This window comes from Phalacrocorax carbo, chromosome 10 (genome assembly GCF_963921805.1).
Source record: "Phalacrocorax carbo chromosome 10, bPhaCar2.1, whole genome shotgun sequence".
In the NCBI taxonomy this organism is placed as follows: Eukaryota; Metazoa; Chordata; class Aves; order Suliformes; family Phalacrocoracidae; genus Phalacrocorax; species Phalacrocorax carbo.
Genome location: NC_087522.1, coordinates 20,677,936 through 20,702,409, shown reverse-complemented (window position 1 = coordinate 20,702,409; position 24,474 = coordinate 20,677,936). Strand labels below are relative to the sequence as shown.

At 40.3% G+C, this 24,474-nt stretch overlaps 1 protein-coding gene across 9 annotated transcripts in view; it reads right to left on the bottom strand.

Moving 5' to 3' along the window:
• Nucleotides 1-24,157, bottom strand: part of PCNX1 (pecanex 1) — a 91,856-nt gene extending 67,699 nt beyond the window's left edge. For 7 of the 9 annotated variants that reach the window (XM_064462364.1, XM_064462367.1, XM_064462369.1 and 4 more), the window contains exons 1-6: nucleotides 23,813-24,157; nucleotides 15,676-15,884; nucleotides 9,687-9,792; nucleotides 6,603-6,648; nucleotides 5,596-5,685; nucleotides 2,154-3,851 (exon numbers count right to left, since the gene is read on the bottom strand). In XM_064462364.1, coding sequence (XP_064318434.1) covers nucleotides 2,154-3,851; nucleotides 5,596-5,685; nucleotides 6,603-6,648; nucleotides 9,687-9,792; nucleotides 15,676-15,884; nucleotides 23,813-23,965 — 2,302 coding nt within the window. In that variant the 5' untranslated portion in view covers nucleotides 23,966-24,157. Of the gene's footprint in view, nucleotides 1-2,153; nucleotides 3,852-5,595; nucleotides 5,686-6,602; nucleotides 6,649-9,686; nucleotides 9,793-13,830; nucleotides 13,889-15,675; nucleotides 15,885-23,812 lie in introns of those variants that run through there. The other 2 variants (XM_064462373.1, XM_064462368.1) reach the window with 2 other exon arrangements.
• Nucleotides 24,158-24,474: the final 317 nt, after the last annotated feature.

Below are 24,474 nucleotides of genomic sequence, written 5' to 3'. Positions count from 1 at the left end.
GACATTCCTTTCTTACAATCATAAAGAAAATATTTCCTATTGGTAATAAGAACATAAGATACAGCAAGTGTTATTAATTATATAATGCCATCAAATCTGAAGAACCTGAATCCAGACTGCTTCTTAAGGTCAGCCTGAAATCTATGGACAAGTAATACTTGGGTGCTCACCATTTATTAAAAATACTTCACAACCTCAATGACCATTATCTAAACGAAGTTTAAGAGGAAACTGAAAAGAATAGTCCAGTGAGAATGACAGCAAGACTGGGAAGCTTAAGCTGCTACAGATTTGTAACTTTAAGATTGTTTTTAAATGTGTTGGGGTTGGTCTTCCCCAACATTTCACTCTTTAATAGAGCAATCAAAATATTTGGCAATATACAGCAATCAGTCATGCACTGATTCTTTTGGACTACTGATGACTGGTGAATGCATATGAAGCCTGACATATTCTGTACGGTAGGTATATTAATCCTCCTTTGCATATAAGGAGGGTCCTTAACAGTTTTAAGCTGTAGTAACACAAACCAAAGTGAAAATAAATCTTGAGCTAAAGAATGCAGAGAGTCAAATTGATAAATACATGAAGCAGACCTGTTATTAGTCAAATTCCTCTCAGTAGACATAAAGAAGAGCTGTCACACCAACAAGGCATAATAAGAACGTGCGTTGAGTGTTTAGCTTGCAGAGTTGGTACTAAAAGAGCAACCTGGACTCTTTCATTAAAGCTACTGCAAAACTCTGTTACTAGGAATAACAGAAAGACAGAAAGTACCAATATATGCAGATTTTCTAAATAGGTCTGAGCTAATTGTAAACCAGTCAAATTTGATCAGTAACCAATACACAGCTGAACTTAGTATAGCACACTTTTTACCACCCCTCCCCCCGCCCCCCTAATTAATTGTACTGAGTTTTAGAGTTTGCTCTTATGTTGGGGCGGGGGGGGAGAGAACTATTTGTCATACATCACTGTGAGTTGGAAGTCTCTCCTTTAAAGATGGAAGAGTCACTATCTTTGTTTAGGCAGTCTATATAAAAAGGACAGTAAATTTGCTACAATTTCTTAAAAATATCCATGTCTTGATCTAAAACACAATTTTATGAAGCATTTGTGTACTTATCTAACAAGATCCAGATTATCTGGTAGGTACTCCCCTCAAACAATCCCAGAAGTCAGACTGCAAAAGTCAGACTAAGGTATTTAGCAATCCCATACTGCTCTGAAAACTTATTTTAAACCCACTTATCTTCCATAACACAAAAAGCCTTCCAGTTAGAGCAGTCAATGTGGCTAACTAACCAAGAAAAAAAGCAAAAAACTAGTAAGAGCTCCAAAATTTTTTTTTAAATGCTCCTTATTAATCTTATTAATGCCAGCTACCTCCAGTAAGCATAGTACTCACACTACACCAAGCAAAGCAATAATTATAGAAATTAAGAGGAAACTACATTCCTCTCTCAAGCACAGGAAGGTTATTTTATTCTCATAATGAGGACAAAAACCAAAACAAAAAAAACTAAAGAAAACCCTAAAAACAACAACCACCGAAGTAAACAATACTGTCTAGCCAACAATGGCAAAGCTAAGCAAAATCAAATCCCTCGGAGAATTCAGCTTAGTAACTAGACCACTGTAAGAATGCACAATTCAAGGCAGCATGGTAAGCGCTTTGGTTGTGTTTTTTTAATACCACCTCAAGCCATGCCAGAGACTTCATTTAAGAGGCAGCAGTAACTTCAATCAATCACTTCCATGTTACCAATTTTCTAAACTGCACAATCATTCAAACAAGCACAGCATCTCTTTTATTGTTAACTTTGAAAATAGTACACAAAATTTGAAGTTTGAGTAATACAATGGAGCAGGTCTGATTTGACAACAAATAATTTTATGACACAGCTCTGGTTAACAAAGACTGACAGTTACAAACCTGTAGCACCTCCACCTACAGATTTCATAACATTTGTTTGAATTCAACTCCCATTTCTGTAGATCTTCCAAGAGATTATGAAAGAAATGCTTTGTCAGTTTTACTAAGCAAGAATGAAGAAACAGGAAAGTGCTTAAGTATCCTTGTAACTTAAGCCATAGATACCAGACTCATTAACAAAATACAGCAAGGTAGTTCTGGTAGGTCATTTACTTACCTCCGCTTGCTGATTCTTGCTCTTCCCCTTCAGGAAACGTAGCCTGGCTTGGTAAGCTATTCCTAGAACGAGTGACTGACTCTAAGTGTGAAGCCCTTCCCAACAGAGATAGCTCATCTAGCACCTCTCCTTCTTTGGCTTCCAAATCAGATTTTGAAGTGGTTAACTGTTTTATGTTACCTGGTGCCATTAAACTATTTGGGTCATTTAAACAAGCTACAGTACCACTGTCCAGGCTTAATACTCTGGCACGATTCTTGGCACTGTTTGTGCTAGAAGTCCGACGTGTAGATAGTTTTTTGCTAATTCCTTCAGAGCTTACATGGGTTTTGTGAGTGTTTTCAGGGTCTGTGCCCCCACGTTCTTTAGAAACATATTTGGTCTTTAAAGCACTGTACTTTCCCTCAGGAGACTGGCATGAATGGGAGGTGGTGCTGGAAGAGCTATCACTGCTGAACTGGTGAGCTGACTGCATACTTGATGTCCTGCTCAAGTCACTTTGATCACTGGAGTCCTCATCGTGACAAAACACAGCACTGTGAGGTTTAGTACCAGATACACCTCGGAAGGAAACATATTCCCTGTGCCGACTTGAATCAAAACTACTAGCCCGCTTTTTTCCTGTCCTTCTCCGGCTGGACTTGTGGGTAGAGGCTGTTCGATGTATTAAACTAGAAGATTTTGGTCTAACATCTCCTTCCTTTTGTTTTCCACTCGTTTCTTTAGAAGCTCTTGAATCTACTAACACAGCTAGTTTCTCACTCTGCTCATCTCTCTGTTCAGCAGCCTTCCCAGGTGGCCTGTCAGCTTGTGTAGTCAATTCATTGGCATGTGGGTTCTTATTGGCCTCTTCTGAAGCAGAGGCACCAAGACCTTTCTGACTGTGCATATCATCGGATGCATTAGAACCCTTTACCTCTTGAACACCACTGTTAGTGCTCACTTCCACAGCAGTCCTTTCACTACTAGTCCTTTTGTCAGTAGTAGAACTGTCATCCTCTGAATCAAGACCACAGTTCTTTTTCTTACCGTCCTTTTTCTCTTCTCTAGGAGACTCCTCCTCATGCTCTGACAACACACTTTCTATATGCGTTGAGCTAGTATGTTCACTTTTATAGCTACTGATGGTACTGTTAGTGTCACGATCAGTCCCACTGCAGTAGCTTTCTGTTGAACCACTGCTTCTAGTACTCAGGCTTCTCAGACTGTCCACACTTTTGTCTGCTTTCAAGGATTTGCTCTTCCCACTCTTAGCCAATGGTTGAGGGCTGCTACTTTTCAGAATGTTATCTAATTGAAAAACTCCTGAAATGCAAGAGTTCTCAGCCAAGGACTCTCTGGATCCAGAAGGGGGCTTGGAAGCTTCTAACTCACTGACAGGATCTAGTCCTCGTCTTTGTTGATAGAGAGGGAAGTCATTTAGTGAAGCATCTGGAAAAGCAACAGCAGAGCTAGAAGTCCTTGGTACACCTCGTGGTCTATGATCCTTCCTATAGGAGTGAGAATGCAGAGTTACAAGCGAAGCTACTTCTGTGTCACATGCACTGGTTTTAGACTGGTCCACAAGCTGGTTGTTCGAGAGGCACACTTTGTCACTGTTGTCTCTTGGCAAATCCTGTCCGGAGGAGAGTGAAGGTTGGATGGAGACAAACGAGTCATTCGACATCAGACGAAAAAGCTTCCGATCAGTTGCCAAATCTGTTTAAGTACATATTTAAAAATATTCATGTAGAAAATTCATGTAAGTTATACAATGTGCTTTACAACTGCTTGTTTATATTAGATAAAGTAAATAAACTGACAAATCCATTTGCAAGTACTATGCATCACATTACCATTTAAAAATATTTCTAGCATCTGGGCAAACGTGACAGACTTTTTAATAAAAAACAAACAAAAAAAATACATCAACACCAGCTTGGTCTTAGCAGCTAATAAAAGACTACATGATTCTGACAAGTCTCCAACCTTTCCTATTGCTCGTGTGCCTCAGACTCCATATTTTTATGTATCCCAAAGTTTCTTAATTATAAAAGGGTACACAGCCTTTTGTTTTATTTTCTACATGCAGTAAACTGTTTCACATAAACTTTAAAATTATTACAGAAAACAAGGTACACGCCATTAACTTCGAAGTCACCAAACAAAACCAAACCAAACCAAACACAAAACCCAAAACCAAACAAATAACCAACACACACACACAAAAACAAACAAACAAAAAACCCACACCTTTCCTACCAGATACCAAGTAAGCTCACAGTTAGCAAGGATGCAGGCACTGGCACAAGTCTATTGACAGTATAATGAAACTCCCTACAAAGTTACTGAGTTTTACTGCCTCTAGAACTGGTGCTGTGTAAAGCAAATCATGAGGATTTGCTGTTCGCTCTTGCTCGGAACAATTTTTTTTGTTATCCATCACAAATGGTCTCCTGTAAAAGTGTCCACCTGCAGGAAGTATTGAAAGTCAGGCTACTTTCCTTTTTGGTACTGTCACTACAAACAGAAGATCGGGAGGCCAAGTTAAGTTACTATAATTGCTAAATTTTTGTATAGTTTTTTTGCACATGTGTAACTTCACAAACAGTTCTGTTACTCAGCTGAATCGAGTGGAACCCTGCTGCCTATTACAACACCACAGCCACCTATAATCCTCAATTTTAAACATACTTTCTGCACTGAATCACTCAGTAACAACTGAAAGGAACCCATCAGTCTGATTGGATAGGCCAAAATGAACTACAGCATTCACAGAGTTAACTTCCTGCTAATCACCAGGTACTTTAAAATCAACAAACAAAAGATTTCCCTACAGTTTTACGCTTTGCTTTAGTCTGAGCACATTTTTTTCAGGCAACAAAGCTAAATGAAAAATGAGATCTGAAACAAAATTGGACAACTGAAGAATGCAAGCTAGCAGTTTCTTTACATACCAGGAAAAAACAATTACAAAATTCTGATAGCTTGCATATTAGAAGCAGCCTATAGCTCCAGAAACACAGAATGTGTTTATGTGTTTATTTTCTGTATTTACTCTACAGAAAAGCATGCCTGATTTTGAAAAAATTCATTTGGCTGTACTAGAAAGCAAAGCAAATTAGTCTACAAAGAAATCCATGAATTCCAGGCCACTTTCAGTATGAGAGAGACTGTCTGGAGACATGTAAGCTAGCTATCTTTCAGCAGCAAAGAGACAGAGAACACAGTAAATATTTATTACCTGCTGGAAGATGCCAGAACAAGTAACATGTAGCCAAAGTTAAAAGTATTCACGCTAAGCATCCCAGGAACTTAGAGTAATTAAGAAAGGAAACAGACTGCTTCAAGATACCCTTTCTTAGAGTCTATCAACGAATTGCAGGAATTTATTTAGCATGTTAAGCAAAGGGTCTCTGGTAACAAAATCCCATGTTTACTATGCAGGAAGAAGAAATTTTACCTTGTTCTTCACTCCCTTCTTTACATAGGCTAGAACTCTGGCCAAGACTTAAACTGATATCATCAGAGGTCTTCGCAGTGTCGGTATCTCCTGTGAGTTTTAAGAAAGAGTATTAGTGCTCAAAGTATTAACACATACGTCTACATACAGTGAAGATTTCTCACCTCTCAGGAAAGACTGTTGCTTTTATTTCTTCATTTGAAGGTAAAAAACAATAATCACAAGTAACACAAGATTTCTCTTATCTTTTAGAGGTAAGTATCGTCCACTTTGTGTCTTTGATTTTGTACATAAGAAAGTTTTTATTCAACTACACAGATCTTCCACAAAGAACTGGAAAAGTGTCTTACATGGAACCCAATGGAAATAAAGACTTTTATTTTCATTTTTATTTTGCTCAAAGGTGTATCTATTTGGACATTCCTTTTTGTATGGTTGCCAATAAAAATGAGGGGTAAAATTGTAAGAAAATACTTGTAAAGATAAGGAAAGTGGGGGGAAAAAAAAATCACACCTTATTTTCTTTTGTCTTATTACTGGCTTAATAAATGTACAAGATAGTAACTTTGCATATTACAAGTAAGTTATCTTTTGGTCTCAGAGTTCACAAGGGCTGTCCCAGACAACACTTTTGCTAGATGCTAAGCAACCAGAAATAATCAAGTCATTGAAATACAATACCAGAAGGGTGATTGATTGCACACAACTCAAAATAGTTGGGAAAAGTCCACCCAAACCAACCCCTTGGCTCTGCATTTACAAGCAAAAGAAAAACCTGTTGTTACATGGAAAGCAGCAGGGGATTTCAGGATATTCTCTCCTGGTGTTTTAGGCACATAATTTGCAACTCTAAGGAAGACTTCTTCCAATTAGTAAATGCTGTACTTAGCTCACAAAGAAGTTTTGAAGATGAACAACATAGACAGTATTTGGAAATGCCATAGTAAAACAACAGTAATTTGAAGTGCTACTGCAAGGTAATTTTAACAAGTAACCAAAAATCTCACCTTTGATGGTTGCTGCTGTTCCCAGACGAGATAACCCAGATCCAACCTAGAAACAGGGAAATATGTAAAAAGCTGTAAACTTTCAGGAATTACCCAAATGTTGTTTCCTATTACTGCAATGCGTGCATTTGCCGATACACCTAGGAGAGACTTTCAAAGGCACAAAAGCATTCACCAGCACAGTGCTGCAAAATCCTTTCTAACTCAGATTGTTTCCACTGCAAACAGAGATGATAAGGCAACTATATATCACCACATTGTTCTGTTTTATAGCCAATGTACTTGGGGATTTTACTATGCCGATTTTAAAAACAGTTTCTAGGAATTCCTTGAAAATACTTAATGTGGAAACAAACTACTAGTGTGGTGGTATGCTAATAACTGCTGTTGTAAAGCCGAATGTTTAATGCAGTGATCACGGTTGCCTAAAATGCTTAAACACCATGTTAATATAAAACTTAACTGTTCCACACAGTAAACACCAAGCTAAATCCAAAAACTGCTCCCATTGGAAAAGATACATTATTTTCACCAGGGTTAGTTTTCAGATCTGTCAGAGTTGATCCAATGACCAGGTAACCACTGGAACCTAAGTGCTGGTACATGGAAAGTGGCAGCAGCATGAACAGGGGATATGTCAGGATGGTCCCTGCTGGCAGCTGAATAAACCGAAATCAATTAAACCTAATCATTTTACTGCATCTTTTTCTTCCCTCTCATTCCTGCAAATGCAATTTTTCTTTTGAAGACAGTTTCTGAGTACACAGACTACTTCAAAGCAAGTAAACTGGTTAGTGCAAGACTATGCAGTATTCCCTGATCTAGTCTTGGCTATTAGTTACAATCACATTTCAAATTTATATTATCTGCTTTTCAGCCATGTTCAGTGGCCAACCAGCAGCACATATCTCCCCTAATACAGTAACTAACTAGCCATTTAGGTCTGCCTTTCCATATACATCCTGTAATTTGTAGCAGATTTTGTATATATGCTAAAGAGAATTTAGCCTTTCCTTCAATAGTATTTCCAATACCAACTCTCTCAAAGAGCTCCAAATAACACACAAAAATGCATGTGTCAAACAATTAAACCACTCAGAAATAAGATAGGAAAAGAGCACTCAAAGGCAAAATCTGAACCAAGATACATTAAAATGATGGCAATTTGATTTTACTGTATACTTATCAGAATGCTGTTTTTCAAAAATCCCTAGTTCAAATGACTCTGGGGAAAAAGAGAGCATAACTCAACTAATTCTTCTCTGTAGGCACAGCAAATTTCAGGTAATCTGAAGATGTGTGCAGATTTTATTCAGCCATACTACAGAAGAACAATGGCTTTGCTATGTGCAGTGCAAACCAACAGCCAGAGCTTCTTTAATGCATTTTCTTTACTACACTGTCACGCATGCTTTCAGTTAGTCATTTTGCCATGTTTCAACTTTATTTTCCCCTTCAGTAACATGCCTTGCTGAATGTGGTAGCTGAATGCAAATGCATCAGCATGGGAAAGCTACTTCACACAAAAAAAACTGAACAGAACTCAGATGCTTACTGTTCACTTAGCCTTTTGATGCTGCAAATTCACAGGGGACTAGTGAGCACTAATTTTATCAGCATAAACACATTTTAAACACTACACTTCCTTTCACAGTAGCTTGACTGTGTTATAGTGTCAGCATTAAAGCATACAGAAAAGAACAAAGAGCTTCTTCACATGCTTTAACATTAAAACTGTTATGTTTGAAGTAGTTTTTTTCCAAAGACCAGTGAAAGAAACATGATCCTCAGCCTAGTTCTGTTTTCTTAGGTGGATTATTGCTTCTTATTCCACTGAACACTACCAAATACCTACTCTCTTCAAAGAGGAAAATCTCTAAGAGCATCTATGCTGCATAATGGAGCATTATTTAGATAAAACACCAACATTAGCATAACACTGCACCATATTATCCTGCTTGCTCAGAGAGCTAATTAGACAGACTTGATATTGTAATACCACACCAAGGATTTCCACTTCATTCAGAAATAGCTTCTGTATCTTTAATATGGTGCTGCATTGCTCATTGTCAACACAGCCTTACAGAGTGGCCACTCAGTCTACTTGTCCTCATGAAGAGTTGGTAAAAGAAAGATGCCATGACTGGCTAAACATCACAAGCCAAATAGAAGGAACGGCCCATGCAGGGCTATGGAAGTTGAACACATAAATCTAGCAGAGATAATAAGGAAACAGACCAGCTTCCCCAGTGAAATTATAAGGCAACTAGACATAATGAAGTTGCATTAAAATCTAATAGAGCCAAGTTCTTCAGCACTTCCATCTGGTGTGCAGCAGCCCCTATTTATTGCTTTCTTCCCACCCCTATTGAAGTGTCAAAACAGTGAAGATTTTGCAGAGTTCATCCAAAAAAAAAAACAAACCACAAACCAGTTTGTCTCTTTCGATTTCTACCAGTTTATCTTGCTTTGTAGTTTAGCAAATTAACATTTTTGACTGCAGAGTCTGAACTGTCAGGAATAACTTTCAGAAAGCCCTTTAGCATTGCACGAGATAATCAGCAGGTATGTTCTAAGAAAACTTAAGAGAAGCCTCCTCAAATTCAACACAACTGAAGTTTTCCAATTAAGCATCTAAATGATAGATCAAACAAAAGTAAGGGAGGCAAACAAAGTTAGAACATAACAATGAAGTTACACCTTGAGCTATCCAACAGCTCACTCACGCCAAAAGGAAAGAGGAAAACCCACCACAGTGGCTTTTGGTACTTATCTGACTATGCTCTGAGCCATTTTGATTTACTAAATCAGAAGAAAGCTAACTGAGCAAAAGGGAATACTTTCTGATGGGACAGCAGGTTGCCTTATGAAATCTAGGCATACCTAAAATGAACATACAATGGGATGAGCAAGAGCTAGGCAGCTGGGAGAGTGCAATGCCACCTAATAAAGCAGTTAAATACAGAAAAGTTTTTATACTAATACAATTTAAAAAAAGTAAAATAATAAGAAAAAACCAGCAAAGATTACAGATTACAAGGTCAGCAGTACTAAAGCAACAACTGCAGTAGCTTTAATTCTTACCTGGCTGTTTGGATCTACCCCAGCATAAGAATTGCGTGAACTACAGCCAACAGGGGGAGTTGCTTCTCGTATGAACTCTGACATCTCAATCCCTCCACCAGGGTCACTGAGAAACATAAAAGATGAAAGAAAAAACAACACAAACAAAAGAACAAAAAAAAGAACATTAACCTACCAGTTAAAAAGAACTGTCTCTCTATGCTGAATGCCAACTCAAAACAATTTTTCCCTTTTCAAACACCAGGGGCTCAAATATATCCCAGTATTTCACATGAATACTGCCCATCTGACACAGGAAGCTCAGTCAGGGTCGAGGTGCCCCATATACTGTTGCAGAAGCTGCTGCCTTGTGAAGTCCACACAAACCATTAAGACTTAGGAGCTACAAGGCATTTCAAAATGCTGCCATGAAATTCCCTCTATATGTACACACATGTAACTTTCTGATTATCTGTCCAACTATAATACCCAGAAATAAACCAATATAAACAGTACTAAATAGAAGTCTTTCAAAGAGCAGGGAAAGGACTCACATTGAAGGCACTTCTTGTTATCCAGATTTTTAACTTAGACTGGATCAAGGAGCAAAAGTAAGGATGGGCAAAATATATATATATATATTATTACACCTTAGCAATTTCTCCCTTTCAGATCAAGTATTGGTTTGAAAGTATTTTCTAGTTCAACATCATCACGTCATAGTTCAACACAATTCAGCTTGTCAAAGATGAATTATATTATATAGTATTTGTGAAACTAAAGCAAATTGGGCCTGTCCATTAGTACAGTGGGGTGTGAAATGAGTCGGAGACTACAACTCGGGGATCCAACCCAGCACTGTTTGTTAACTGCAAAGAGGGAGAGAAGTTGAGGCATCCTTTTTCCTCTCCCAACAGAGTTCTCTTGAATCCAGGGGACTCCTGAACAGCAGAAACTGCAGTGTAATTTCACACTGACACTCTCTGCTCCTTCCCAAAGATCAACAACTGCCTGCCAAGAATCAACGATTCAAAGCTGTGGCAAGTCCTCTCCAACATTTTGCTGGAGAAAGAACATACATACAGCCCTTCCTCAGCTGGACTGAAGAAACTAAAGATGAAGCCCCTCTGAAGGGGACAGAAACGGACAGGAGCACTGGAGGACTCACTTAATAGACAGCTAGTCTCATAGAAAGGTCTCGTGCAATAATTTTTGTAATATAATGGACATCAATCTAGAATATTATAAACAAACTGTCTGTAGACTAAAGGACCTGCAACATCATTCATTCTGCAGCATGGCATTTCAAGCTGGTGTCATCTCAGAGAGGCATTAAGGTACAACTTTGGGAACCATTCTAGGTCATACAAGAGGCCACTGAACCTTCCTACATCAAAGAGATGACCAAAAAAAAGACAGTTTGAAGTTAGGAACATATTACTTCACTAAAAATAAGTTAACTGAAGAGACAACCAGCCATGAGTTAGCAGAACAACTATGGTCAGACTCCAGCAAATTAACCAAAGATGTGAATAACCACCATTTTGGTACAGCTTAGCAATGAGACTTATGCACTCTCTTACTGATGGCTGTTTACAGAGCCCTCTCTGACCTGATATTATCAATTATGCATAGGCAGAACCAGGTAAGGAAAAAAATATATACAAAATTCAGCTTCAATAATTTCCACTAGCTTTAACCTAACAAAGTATTCCTTATGTAAGCATTTTAAGAACACATAAGGACATAAAATTAAGTTAAAGTCTAAACTGAAAAATTCTCATTTAAGTTCAGCATACATTATGATGACAACTGAAGATATACCAAAGAACACCTTTCACAAAAAGATGAAATTCCTTTCCTGTTTGAATAATTAATTCAGAAACACTACATATGATGAAAGTATGTCTTACAAAGTAGAAAAATAAGTCAATGCGAATAAGCTCCCATGCATAGAACTGGGTAGTTAGCCAGGGTGGGAGGAGGTGATTTGGTCTAAAAGTGAACCAACAGATATCAGCATAAATAACACAACCTAACACCAACACTACTCACAGCTGCTACATTCTGACAGCACACACAAACTAATGGATTAACAAAAGCTAGTAACAACAACAAATAAAGTCTGCAGGAACAAGCAGGAAGTAGAGATTCCTAGGATTAATCATTATATGCATAAGGATCTGGTGTACACCAGCATGTAAAATACTTTTTGAGCTATATTCTAGTGTTGTGGCCATTCCTTTCTGCTATTAAGTTCTACAATCAGTTTCTTAAAGTTTGCTGTCTTAGAGCAAGTGCTATGCTTTTCAGTTTGCAAGCAAAAAACCTGAAGTTAAATTACTACACAAATTGAGAAGACTGAATAAATATTGTCCAACTACCTGCCACAGACACTGCTGTGGAAGAGGCATTCAGAGATTACACAAAACAAATTAAAACCAGTATTTCTAATTCTTAATAACTGTCCTATCTAGAATTACTATCTGTAGCTATATTACATTAGTGTGTCCGAGTCTAACCAAAAGTATGAAGAGGCTGTAAGTCTACATGACTTCAGGAGTTTAAAACCTGACTTAGGCTGATTGACTAAAGAAACCTGATATTCAGACTAGAACTTCCAGAGAGAGTTTGGAATGAGCAACTTCAATTTCAGGACAAAGCAGAGAAAGAGTTTTATTATTTTCTTTTGAACATCTTCCTCCATCCTTAATTGCCACCTAAAATAGGAAGATAACTAGTCAGGAGGCTGCTCTCAAAACACAGATGGACCACAGCATGTACTGCAAATGCTAGACCACAATAGTTTCAAGTATTAAGAGAAGTTTTCTTTAAAGCTTGAATCACTAATTAGAGTGTCAAAAAAGCTCAGGAACAGGTCTGTGAGCTGCAGAAAGCTGCAAGGAGAAGAAATAGCAAAGGCAGGGCAAGAGTTGTAGAGATTACTCTTTTTTTTTATTTCTGTTGCTCATACTTGTTTAAGTAAACTGTACGTAACCCAAGGATGCAACAAATAAGGAAACCACATTCTCCAGCTGTCAGTTTTATTTTGTAGAGGTACATGTGAAATTTATGTAGTATCATGATTACAGCTCCCCCATGCTGATGGAGATTGGTGACAGCAATTTTACCAGGTTAATGCTTTATGATACTTTGAACCATACCATCGACACAGGAAAGAAGCAATATTTATATCCCAGAGGCAAGATAAACTTAGGTGTTTTAAGGTATCTATGTGGGTCCAGTGATATCCAAAGATCACACTTGCACTGTTCCTTCTACCTTCTATGTGAGATTAGGGCCCTGCACCCTTAACTATGAAAGCAGCAACTGCACTAGAAGCTACAGAAGATGACAACTCACATTCCTACCTCTAAATTAAGACTAGCTTCTTTCAAAAACATTAACTAGAGAAATTCACCTTTATAAAGAGGATGAGGGAAAAAATAAATAAAGGTATTTCTTCAGGAACAGTAAGTTGTTCTTTGCTCAAGCATGCCAAAGTTCCATGAGAAGATTAAAAACATTCAGCATTTGATCCTGTTCACAAACCAATGTGAACCAAAGATAAATGAGCAGTTCATGTAAACCTACAAATGACAGCACATAATTTTTGTCAGATACCTGAAAGCACCACTTTGCAGATAAACACCTGCAGAAAGTAGGAACAGCAGTTCTTAGAAGCTAAACAGAATCTTGACCATAACTTTTGAACAGAAACCAGACTTGTGCTTCATCCTTCAAAAATACCAATATTTGTATCTAAAGTGGCCCCAGGGAGGGGGAGAGGGCAGGGACGAAAACTCTAGGGCAGCTTTGCACACTATGCTCCCTCTATATATTTATTTGGTATCACACACTGTAGCCTAAGCTATCAAAACTAATATTCTGATTATGCAAATATTTAAGGTAGTATACCTGCCTAGATCTCCCATATATCCACCTTATACTAGGGGAGCAAAGTTTTTTTTCTTTTTTAAAACAACCCTACACACACACACTTTCTTCTGAGACTTTTTTTTAAATTAGTGTTCCAATTCAATTAAGACGGTGACAGCTCAATATGAAACATTCGCTCTACATCCCCTCTACTAGTTTCAATGTTATCCTAGAGTTCTTGTAAGCTTCCAGGCAAAGATTAGTATATACTGTACATCCCACTTACCAAAAAGTAAACTCCGTAATTTCTGCATTGACCTTGTTCCCAGTTCTAGTTAAGAGACCTGAAAGTGGGAACAAGGATCATATAAAAGTTAATGAAACTTTAGTTGGCAAGCAGGACACACAGCATCAAACTAACCTCTACTGCTGAGCTCACAAATGCTTATAATGTAGTAACTTGTCCCATGTCAACTGCTCCTTAGACAAAACAGAACTTCTGAAATATCCAGAAGTAATTCACAATACTAGTAGAGAAAAGTCCCTTGCCAAGTCTTGGCTACTGTTTTGGAAGCAAAAGCTATACAGCTTAAGAAAGGAAAAAAATCTAAGGATCACAATTAAAATGTGTTAGCAAGGTTGCACTGAAACAGAACAGACCACTAGTTTGCTTTCATGAATTTTAATAAGCAGAAAAAGCATTAATATACATTTAGGCAAGCATTCTGCCAAAATAGATCAATACAGTTTTAGTGAGGTATATGGTGATCTAAATGGAGTCCCAACTAAAATCAACAGGTTCAGTTACCAAACAACACGGAAAAAGGGAAAAAGGGTCAGGTTATAAAAGATTGATATAAGAAGTTACTGTATATCAACTTTAGAGGAATCCAAGACACCGGTTTTGCTAACACTCCCTAAGCTGAGAGCAGACACGGAACTTAAGATCCATCTTGTAAGAAGCTACCCCGTATGAACAGTTAAGTTCTTTTACTTCTAGGCTAAGCATTTTGAAGAGCATCACTTTAACACTTCCTTTCTTTAAGCATCCTGATAAGCAGTCTTGAGAGGCTTCTTTCAAATACATTTCCTTATAGAACGTGTCTCCATGTAGAAGTTTCAGGTTTTGTTTTGGATTTTTTTGGTATTTTTTATTATTAATTTTTATTTTTTATTTGTTAAAAAAACACCACACAACCTTTCCGAGTTAGGACAGCATACTAATTGCCTCACTTTGAAAACTATTCATGACTACTAGCACCAGAAACCCACAGACAAGAGAAAGGCCGTCTTTAAAGGCTAACAATTCAAGATTGATTTATTTCATGCAGTCTAACTCTTAAGATGGCCTCAACTATCTGAAGCCAGGCAGAAGCTTTGATAATAGAGCTCTGTAACACATACAGTCTGATCAGACTAGTTAGGCTGGCCTTGTTGATGACTCATCTTTTGCTCTTCTTTCTCCAAATAGTCTGGTGAGAGGAAGAATACCTCTGGGTTTTCTGATGCTGGCAACAGCAAAGAACATCTGTGGAAAGGAACCACCTCCTATTGACATTACTTCAGAATCATCATCTTCGTTACTGAGCTAAGCAATTCCAGAATTTCCAAACTCACAAGACATTGTTCTCCTGAAGTAAAACTACGACTGGAGTCAAGCACCGTATCCAACTCCTGCTTTTGCAAAACTAAGCAAATTGAACACTGACTGGACATTGCTTTTAGTGATAGAAGACTTAACACGTAGTATGTGGTCTTCAACAGCTAGATTTTTAAAACTAAGTCTCCTGCTGAAATAAGATTACTTGTACTGGTTGGATTCATTAAGTATTTAGTGACCTAATCAGCACACATTTTCCATGCTATTGTTTCAGTGCTTCCAACATTTTCAATATTGTTCTGACACTCCTTTGGGGGAGGAACCAGGAAATGAACGTGAATCCATCATTTCAAACATAATACATAAATAAGTCTACTTTTGAAGACCAGACTTAAATAGCCTTTCAGACCTAGAGTGTTCTGCAACTATGTTCCTCAGTGTTTATTTCAACCGCCATTCCAGTTACACATCTGATGAAGGCAGGACTGTTTATCATTTGAAGCAGTACACAAACATCAGGTGACACCTTACCTGGGCCCATTGCTGTCTTTCCTCTTGGCAGAAATATTACTTTGTTCTGGTTTTGCACCTCTGTCCATATGCTCACTGGCATTCCTCTCCACAATTTCTCCCTCATCCAGTGCCCTGTGCAAACGGTAATTCACCATCTTCAAAATGATAAAGAGAGCTGCTATCACCGGGCAGTAGACAGCTACTATCATCATGGAAGAAGGAAGGGCCTTGCAAAAGAGAATAAGAAAGAGTTAATGAACACAAGGTCAACTATTAATGAGAATACATAAAGCTAAGAGTTCAACAGTTTCTTTCATACAGAAAACATCATACAGAAAATGAAGGTTTAAATACACACCACCTACAGTCAAACTTAGCATGGAGATTGTTAGAAGTCTAGCAACATAGGAAAAAGGAACAGTTGGGACTACAAGATACCAAAGCCCACAGCAGCATGCTAAGTAGACTGATCACTAGAGCTTGAGAACCAAATTCAATTCTTGTTCTCTTTTTCCAGGCTATTGGAATGTAAGACCTAGACTAGGAAACATAGAACTAGCATGATTTTTTGTGTCACACCCACTACTTTTGATTAATTGTTATGAATAAAAAAAAGATGGGAAGTTTTTAAGCAACTTGAAAACTAACCCAAACACAGGGTATGACCTTATTTCAGGGCTAGCACACAGCATCGAGTCCATTTTGAAAAAACTGATATGACAGCATGGTAGATGGGAGAAAACCTGCTCAACTATCCAACATAGACGTTCTGACTTAGCTTCTCAGCTTCCAACAGCTACTCTTACATGACAAGATACTGATCAGTCACAAAAGCCAAGTATTCCCCTACTTGCATACAAAAAAAGGCGCTTTACATTTGTGGCTCATGCATTTGAGTAGTCCACAATAACATGCAAGATCATGCACTGCAAGAATTATTTGTGCTAGACCATTACATGCCTATGGAAAGGAAGCCAATGAAGATGCTCTGAAGAGAATTTTTCAGCTGTGTCAAAGGTGGCCAGAAGCCACATGAAAAACCTCAGTCCTGAATTCAACTTTTGAAATTCCACTCAGAGTTAAGACTTCTCACGCAACTTTTGCTGAGGCCCATAAGGCTTTTACAGATCAATCACTTCAGCAACAGAAATTAAGCGCTTTAAAAGAAGTGTTCAGAGTACTAGTTAAACTTCAGATTTCACTTCACATCCTTCTAATTCACCTTTTATTCATATTTATAATTTTGCCATTTCCCTAGGTAGCCACTAAATAAAATGAGGTATTAACCCTTAGTCTTCATCCACAAATAGACTACTTTCCTTACAAAAGCAAGAGTCTGTGTTCTCAAATATTTTGCTGCATCACTATCCTTTACCCCTCTAATGGTGTAGTTTGATGTAAAATTCTAACAGCCATAAATATATATATGCACACACACAGAGACATACAATGAGCAGAATTAAATAGCATTTGTTACCCGGCATGAACATTAGTTTAGTAGATGAAAAGAAGAAATTAACTGTCTTTTTAGACCTCTCAGCCTAAGGAGAATTCCAGCTCATCTCGTACACCTAGTCTCCCTCCCTATACGGACCATTGCAAGAGAAGCCTTTGTGGTAATGAAAGGCCCATGCACATCTTGCAGTCTCCAGTCATGTTCCATTTCTGATTCTAAGACAGAAAGCCCTCTCTATTCTATTCATTAGTATTTCTACATATTCAAGAGCTGATTAATCCTAGAAGAACTGGCCATGCGCACTGCAAAATTTATGCCACGAGTTTAGCAAAAACACCGTTTGAAGAGATCTCCAAATATAAAATATTGTATTAACAAAGTGGATAAAAGAATAAACATTTCTAAATATTGTATTGACTGTTGACTTAAGAACAAAACCAATCCTTAATCTGGCTGCTCACTTTCTGGCAGTGAGCAAAAACAAATAATATAACATTTCTAAAGCCAAACAAGTATAAATAATTAAGTCTGGAATAAATCGGGAAGCAGGTTACTTATTAGGATTCTTTTTCCTAAAGAGATCAAATTTAACTTACCTTTTCCTCCAAAATAAGTTAAGTAAACACCTAATATAATATTTGAAGTAGGACAGGCAAACTAAGCTGAGGTATGCTAACTTAGATTTTGCATGCTGAGCTGGACAAGACCCTAATGGATAGGGAGATTCACTTACCAAGCACCACTTCAGGAGGAGAAAGAAGAAACAAAGCTATTTAAAAACAGCATCAGTAAGCAACCAGGAGCCACAATGATGCTAATGGCAACCACACAACCCTTGAAGCAATGCTGCAAGAGTTCCCTCAAGAAATGCAGTGCTTCCGCTTCCAAGAGCTTCAGAGGCAGCTAGCTCCCTGCAGGCAAGGGCAAGCCCATTAACTTTGGAAAACGTATGAGCATCCTGTACCTGCTAAGCAGTCTGCTACCCAATCACAAACACACCTTCAACTATCCTCTCCAAGTACCTAGTGTTCAGAAGCCATTACTGAGTTAGCCTCTAAAAGACATGCCTATATTTTTCTATCTGGAGAGCTCTTCAATTTCTCTCCTCCACTCTGTCAGCAGTGAGGTCACACAGTGTATCCAGTTTATCCTGTTGAATGCAAAATCTATGCATCATCTATCGCGAAGGAAAGCTTTAAGAACAAATGGGGGAAAAGGCAAAACACCTCACGTAACTTGCAGCAAACCCAATAAAGAATTAAAGGGTGCTTTTTCCTCATATTCTGTTTCCACAGGATAGGAGAAGGCTAAAAATAAGTTAACTTACTTCTGCTCATTCTTTGTATTCTTTAGTAGTTACTCGTCTTTGGATAGGGCATATACTTTGCGAATAGAAGAAATTTTAGCATGTCTGGCATACTCTGCTGTCTGGCCATACTTTATATTAGGTCTCATGCTCTAGTACAGTGCTGCCACCCACGGTACCAGCAACTCGCCTCAAGACGTGGAGTTACTGCAACCTAACCTAAACCACTGGTGCCTTCTCTATTTTTCTTTGCCAAACTTAGAAGCATTCAACTTCCATTTGGGGACTTCTCTCCACAAGACGAGAAAAATTAAAGTGAGGTTAGTATTTTAAACTGAGCTTGACATTTTACGCCATTTGAGGAGAGACTCGTCTCTCAACAGCATAACCCAACATCCTATACAATACCGTCTTTAAGACTAGAATACAAATCTAAGTCCTGCAAATTGGCAGCTAGATCTCATTTCAGTTCTATTCACATCTACTAATGCATTTTTGTTGGACACAACAGACTAAAAACCTCAGGTTAGAGCTTGTTAGAAGACACCAGCTGGCTACAAGTCTGTAGCTGCAACAGCATTTCAGAGAACACCCCATATTACTGCACATCTCTAGTCACTTCCATTAGTACCAAAAGAAAACATAAACAAAACCGCAGTAGTCACAACTGAAGCTCTTGTAGAAGAGAAGCACTAGACATGACCATACAAAAACCGCCTGCTTTAATTACATTCTGTCGAAAACTTCAGTTGTCTAATGGCTGAACAAACGCAATCATTAGATAAACTCCTAGCTGAAAGTATTTCCCTAAATCCTGAAGGGAAGTTAAGTAGTACCCTCAAAGATGGAGGGAGAGGGGAAGGACATGGATTTTCTGCCACCTCTCCCTCAGGAGTTACTTTCCAAATGTAAACCATTCAAGACAACTTATGAGATCCATACTATACGCATGGACAAAGGCAAGATGCAGGAATGCACACTTGAGGAGTGGGACTGTCCGTTCTGGAAGCTGCTGGCCAGTATGTCAGCTCAGTTGCATCAAAGCACACCTTTTGTGAAAGGGTAGGCAGAGAAAGAGCTTAAAGCACTCCTAGATTCCAGTATTCAACCTAGAACAGAAAAGAACGCTCAGACCTCTAGTTACAAGACTAAAATATTCCAGTTTGACCTACAAAGGTCACTGCACCTTGATTCAACATTTCAAATGCATAAATACCAGGAACCAGAGGGAATTTCACTGATCACAGGCTGTGCTGCTTACTTCTGAAGAAACAGACTATATGGGTCTCACCTAATCACATCTAGCTTTAGCTAGACACTACAGATGCAATGAAGTTTCCAGATTCTTTCCAAAAAGAGATGTGTAGGTGTTACCTCCTGAGAACATTCATACAGAAGTCTCCCAACCCAAATCAGATTGCAAGTCCTTACGTAAAAGTGACATCAATCAAACATTCATTAAGCAGTAACAGTTGCCTTGTAAAATGTTTTCAGGTTCAAGCATTTTGAGCCAGTATGTTATAGAAACATTCACACTGGAGAAGAGGAAAGATCAAGAAACAGCAGATGTAGTTTTGTCACCATTTTTTGTTTATGAACAGCCAGAGCCCTCAAGAACTGCTGATATCAGGAAGCATGTTCAGTTACAAGTTATCTAGTTTTTGACTGAAGCCTCAAGGTGTACAAATGAGACTTGAAGAGTCAAGAAACTAGATGAGGCTTAGAACAATGTGGGATACCAGGGATTTTCATCATAGATCCAACTTCGAGTACTTAAACTTTTAGTTTAAGAAACAGCACCTATTTCAGAAACTTCACTGGAAGACGACTTTCACATGAAGCTACGTTTATATGACCTACTTCTATAACTATGTACACAAGTCAGGAAATCAAGTGCCTATTAAGTGAACTGTTGTCTAAATGAGCTTGACATCGACAAACAAGTTCTGTAGGTACATAAGAGCCCATCACCCCAAGCAAGGTACAGTCCTGGCTCCTCTTCAGTCCCTGGCAGAGTTCCCGAGTGCCGGAGCCAAGACTTCACCCCCTCCTGCGCACGTGGTGGGGCTGAAACAGCATTCCGACTAGGGGAAGTGCTTTGGCAGCCTCCTCTCTTCCCCTCCCCCTTGCAACACTGAAGCATAACATTGGCCTCTGCCTTTAGAGTATTTTTTTCAACTCTACCACTATATTTTACAACCTAGTTGTACAGTTTCCCCCATGTTGTAGTGTACTTTCTTCTCGCAACTTGAGTTTCGGATTAGAGTAAAACCAGGGATCGGCTCTTACAACAGACATGCAGATCAACAAGCACAGTTGAGTCTGTTACTGAATACAAATATCCAAACGGGATAGATTTAACTAGTCTAGAAAGCAGTATTTTTGTATGCATGCTGCCAAGCCACAGATCCAAGGGTACATACTCAAGCAGCTTCACTCAGACATTTCTCTTCCTCTACAACACAATTCCTTCATGATCTACACTTTTCTTTTTGCCACACGTCTGAAAATGACAGGTTAAGTATATAAATACATGTGAGAAAAAGAAGAATATCCAGGTCTGTAATATAGATACATTCATGTATATATCTGTCTCTTCTCCTTCATAAAAGGTACAGACCTCGCTTTCATATGCTTAAGCTTAGAAGGCAGATGAGGGACCAAGGAATAAAGGCTAGCTGAATTCTACTGCTAATTTCTTTGGTTGGTTTGCACCGTGTGTTAAATCCACCAAACCTAACAGCACTGGCCTACGCGTGCAAAGAAACACACAGATTTATGGCATTACTTGCTGACCGCAACCATTACCAGATTCCATTCTGAAAATAGAGGATCAATAGAAGGAATGCACAGAAGAAAGATTAGAAACATTGGGTGCAATAAACCAAGTCTTCAAGCAGTAAGTGCATCTGAATTACCATATCCAAAAGAGATTAAGTGTTCCATTCCTGTTGGGGGTTAAATAACACTTGAAAAAAGTAATTAGCTTACTGTAAAATGCATTCAGCCTTGAGAACCAGCTACAAGCAAAGTTCTTACGGGATCCTTTGCCTTTCGCTACAGAACAATTTAGGAATAACTACAGTTATTGCTGTCCAGATGCATCAAAGCAACACTATAATCTTGGAATTCCTTACGTGAGGAAGTTTTATATGTTATATAAAACCTGCCAGCATTCTAAGTCTTTCTATATACCTTGTTTTTTAAAAACACAGAGGGTTGTCTGCCAGCAACAAGTCATTTGAAGCTAGCTTAGAAACTCCCTCCTATACACTAGTGAGCCACACTCAGAATTTAGATTACGATTTTACATAAAGCAGAACTTGCTTTAAAAGTCTTAGTTATGTCCTACAGAAATGCAACATTTACTGCTTTTTGTTCTGAAAAAGAGCTTAAGAGATGCTAAAGAGCTACGATGACCATCACAGTTCTGCCTGTTTAGTTTATGTCTAGACAACACTCAAACTGCAGAGGGTGGAAAGAGGGAAAACAGCCAAATATGATTCAATCTGCTTTAACTTGTGACTAATCTCCCTACTTATTCTCAGGGAAGTTGGCACTTGTTGTTGCATCTTTAACTTGTCCAGTGCTATGAGGCAAGCGAATTTCTTTGACCTCAACAAAATCTGAAGCGGCTTGCTTTTGTCTGTCTTTTCCCTTTGCACAGGAAAAGAAGTTTACTCCACAGTATGGGCAGCTAAAGCTTAACTGCTGCTTTAAGAGCAGCAGGGGACTCAAATGCCAGTCCAGATTTATCAGTTGTCAAAAGACCTACGTACAATATAGGTTAGCCCCCCTTCAAAACTCTCCTTAGCATGCAGGATATAACTCACCACACCTTTATGAACAGCTCTCTTAGCAAGGCAGTACTATTCTATCAAAGCAGAAAAACAGTACATCTACTTAAAAAAAAGCTACATTTGCAACCAAAAGGACTCTCCTCTTCCCATGTTCAGTAGAACCGCAAATAGATACAGATTCACAGTTTTTAGAGAGAAGATCCACTTAGCTGAAAGTTTTATCTAGCTGTTGTCACATTAACTTTGTTTTTAAAGCAGTTTCTCTCAGCCTGCGGTTTCCTTGCCAGCAGTCTAAAGTTTTCAAACAAAAAGCCTTCGAGCTACCTTTTCCAAGACACAGTAATATGAATTAAAATCTAACCATACAGGGCTGTAACCTCCTGTTCTACACTAGATTTTTCTTACTATGAAGTGTCTCATACCACAATCTTACAAATTGCTTTTTAACAAAGCAAATGCCCGAACCCTGAGCTCTCAATCTCTGCAACTGCACTCACGTAGAGTTCTTCCTCCAAGTTTTCATTCACTAACTCACGTTTTTTCACAAGGCAGCCTCTACTTTAAGTTCTAACAGCATCTGAACCTTGCAAATTACATTCTAGCTCATATGCTCAGAACTGGTCACAGCACACCTAGTACAATCACACTTTTCTACTGAGAAATCTGAAGTGAAATACTAGCTTTTCATAAATTACACATAACTTATGCAAAAAGAAACCCACTGGCCAACAGGAAACCATTCCCTTTGCTCATGACTGCATCATACCTCTCCTATATTTGATTCCAAGTCCAAATGTCAATAAAGTTTCTAGGTTTAAAGGTCAGTATTTTTACAGCTTTGATTGAAGTGACAGATAAAGGTATATTCAACAAGAATTCTCCCAAACCAAGCATGCTAAAGCCCGGACACAAACAAAACAGGCGAAGTAACTTCTTGTCGATAACACACAGTCCAGATACACCGCCAGCAGGCACACAGTGCATGCTACGGCCAAATAAACTTCTAGGTTATGGACTGTGAAGCACACCCATCCCTCCCCCAATCTCAGAAGAGAAAGTGATAGAGCTGCCAGACGGAAATACTGGCTACGTTCGACTGCGCTTTTTCCTGGACTGCCAGCAGATCTGCAGCGGAAGCCAGCAGTTATGCCCAGTTTTGAAGGAAAGTAAACAGAAGACCGAGGGCGAAGCGCCAGCTGCTGAAGCCCCGCCGCGCCCGCCCACCCACACCTCCCCGGTTACACACCCGTGCTTCCGAATGGCCGCGGCCCCGGGCGAGCTCCGGGCCGCCACCGCCGCCCCTCACAGCCCCGGCGGGAGAAGGGCGGGAAGCCGGGGGGGAGCGGGGGGGGGCAGGCGGGCCCCGGGGCGCCCCTTCCTGGGGCAGCCCGGCAGCGGCGGCGCCGCGGGCAGGGGGCGCCCGCGCGACGGCCCGCGCCCCTTCCCGTCCGTCTGTCCGTCTACCCCCGCCGCCTCTAAGGCGGCCGCCCCCACCCCACCCCACCCCACCCCCCTCCCCCCCCGCAAGGCCCGCCCGCCCCGAGGCCCAGGCCGGCGCCCCTTCCCTCGGGCGCGGCGGCGGCCTGCGCTCACCATGTAGAGGGTGAAGGGGAAGCCGAGCAAGAAGAGCCACAGGTAGAGGTGCAGCGCGTTGACCCCAGCGCCCTGGTGCGGGTCCTGGTACCAGCCGCCGCTCAGCGCCGCCCACACGCCCTGGCGCAGGATCTGCAGCACCTGGGAGCCCATGGCGGCCCCGCTCCGCCGAGCCGGTCCCGCTTTATCCGCCCTGCGAGCCCGGGCACAGCCGTGCGCCGCCCGCGCTCCGCGACAGCCCGCACGGCCGCAACCGCCGCCGCCGCCTCCCCAGCAACGCCGCCGCCATCTTATGTCCGGGCCCCGGGCCGGCCGCCCGCCCCCGCGCCGCCGATAGACCGGCAGCCCTTGCGGCAGGGGACACCCGCCCCACGCTTGGTCGCCGGGGAGGCACCCGCCACTGCACCTGCGCGCTGCTCCCGCCAGCGCCCCCTTGCGGCGCGGAGGATGGCAGGGCGGGGCGGACCAGGTGAGTGGTGGGGTGGTGGCCGCTGGCCCTAATCGCCACCTGCGAGGAGGCGGCGACGGGACGGGGCCCACCCGCAGTACCGGGGGCGGGGAACGACGGGACAACCTGTCCGCCCGTCCCCGAGGCGGGCTCCGCCTGCGGCCTGGCCAGGGCGGCTCTCGGGGCTGATGCCGCAGCAGGGTACTCCTAGAAA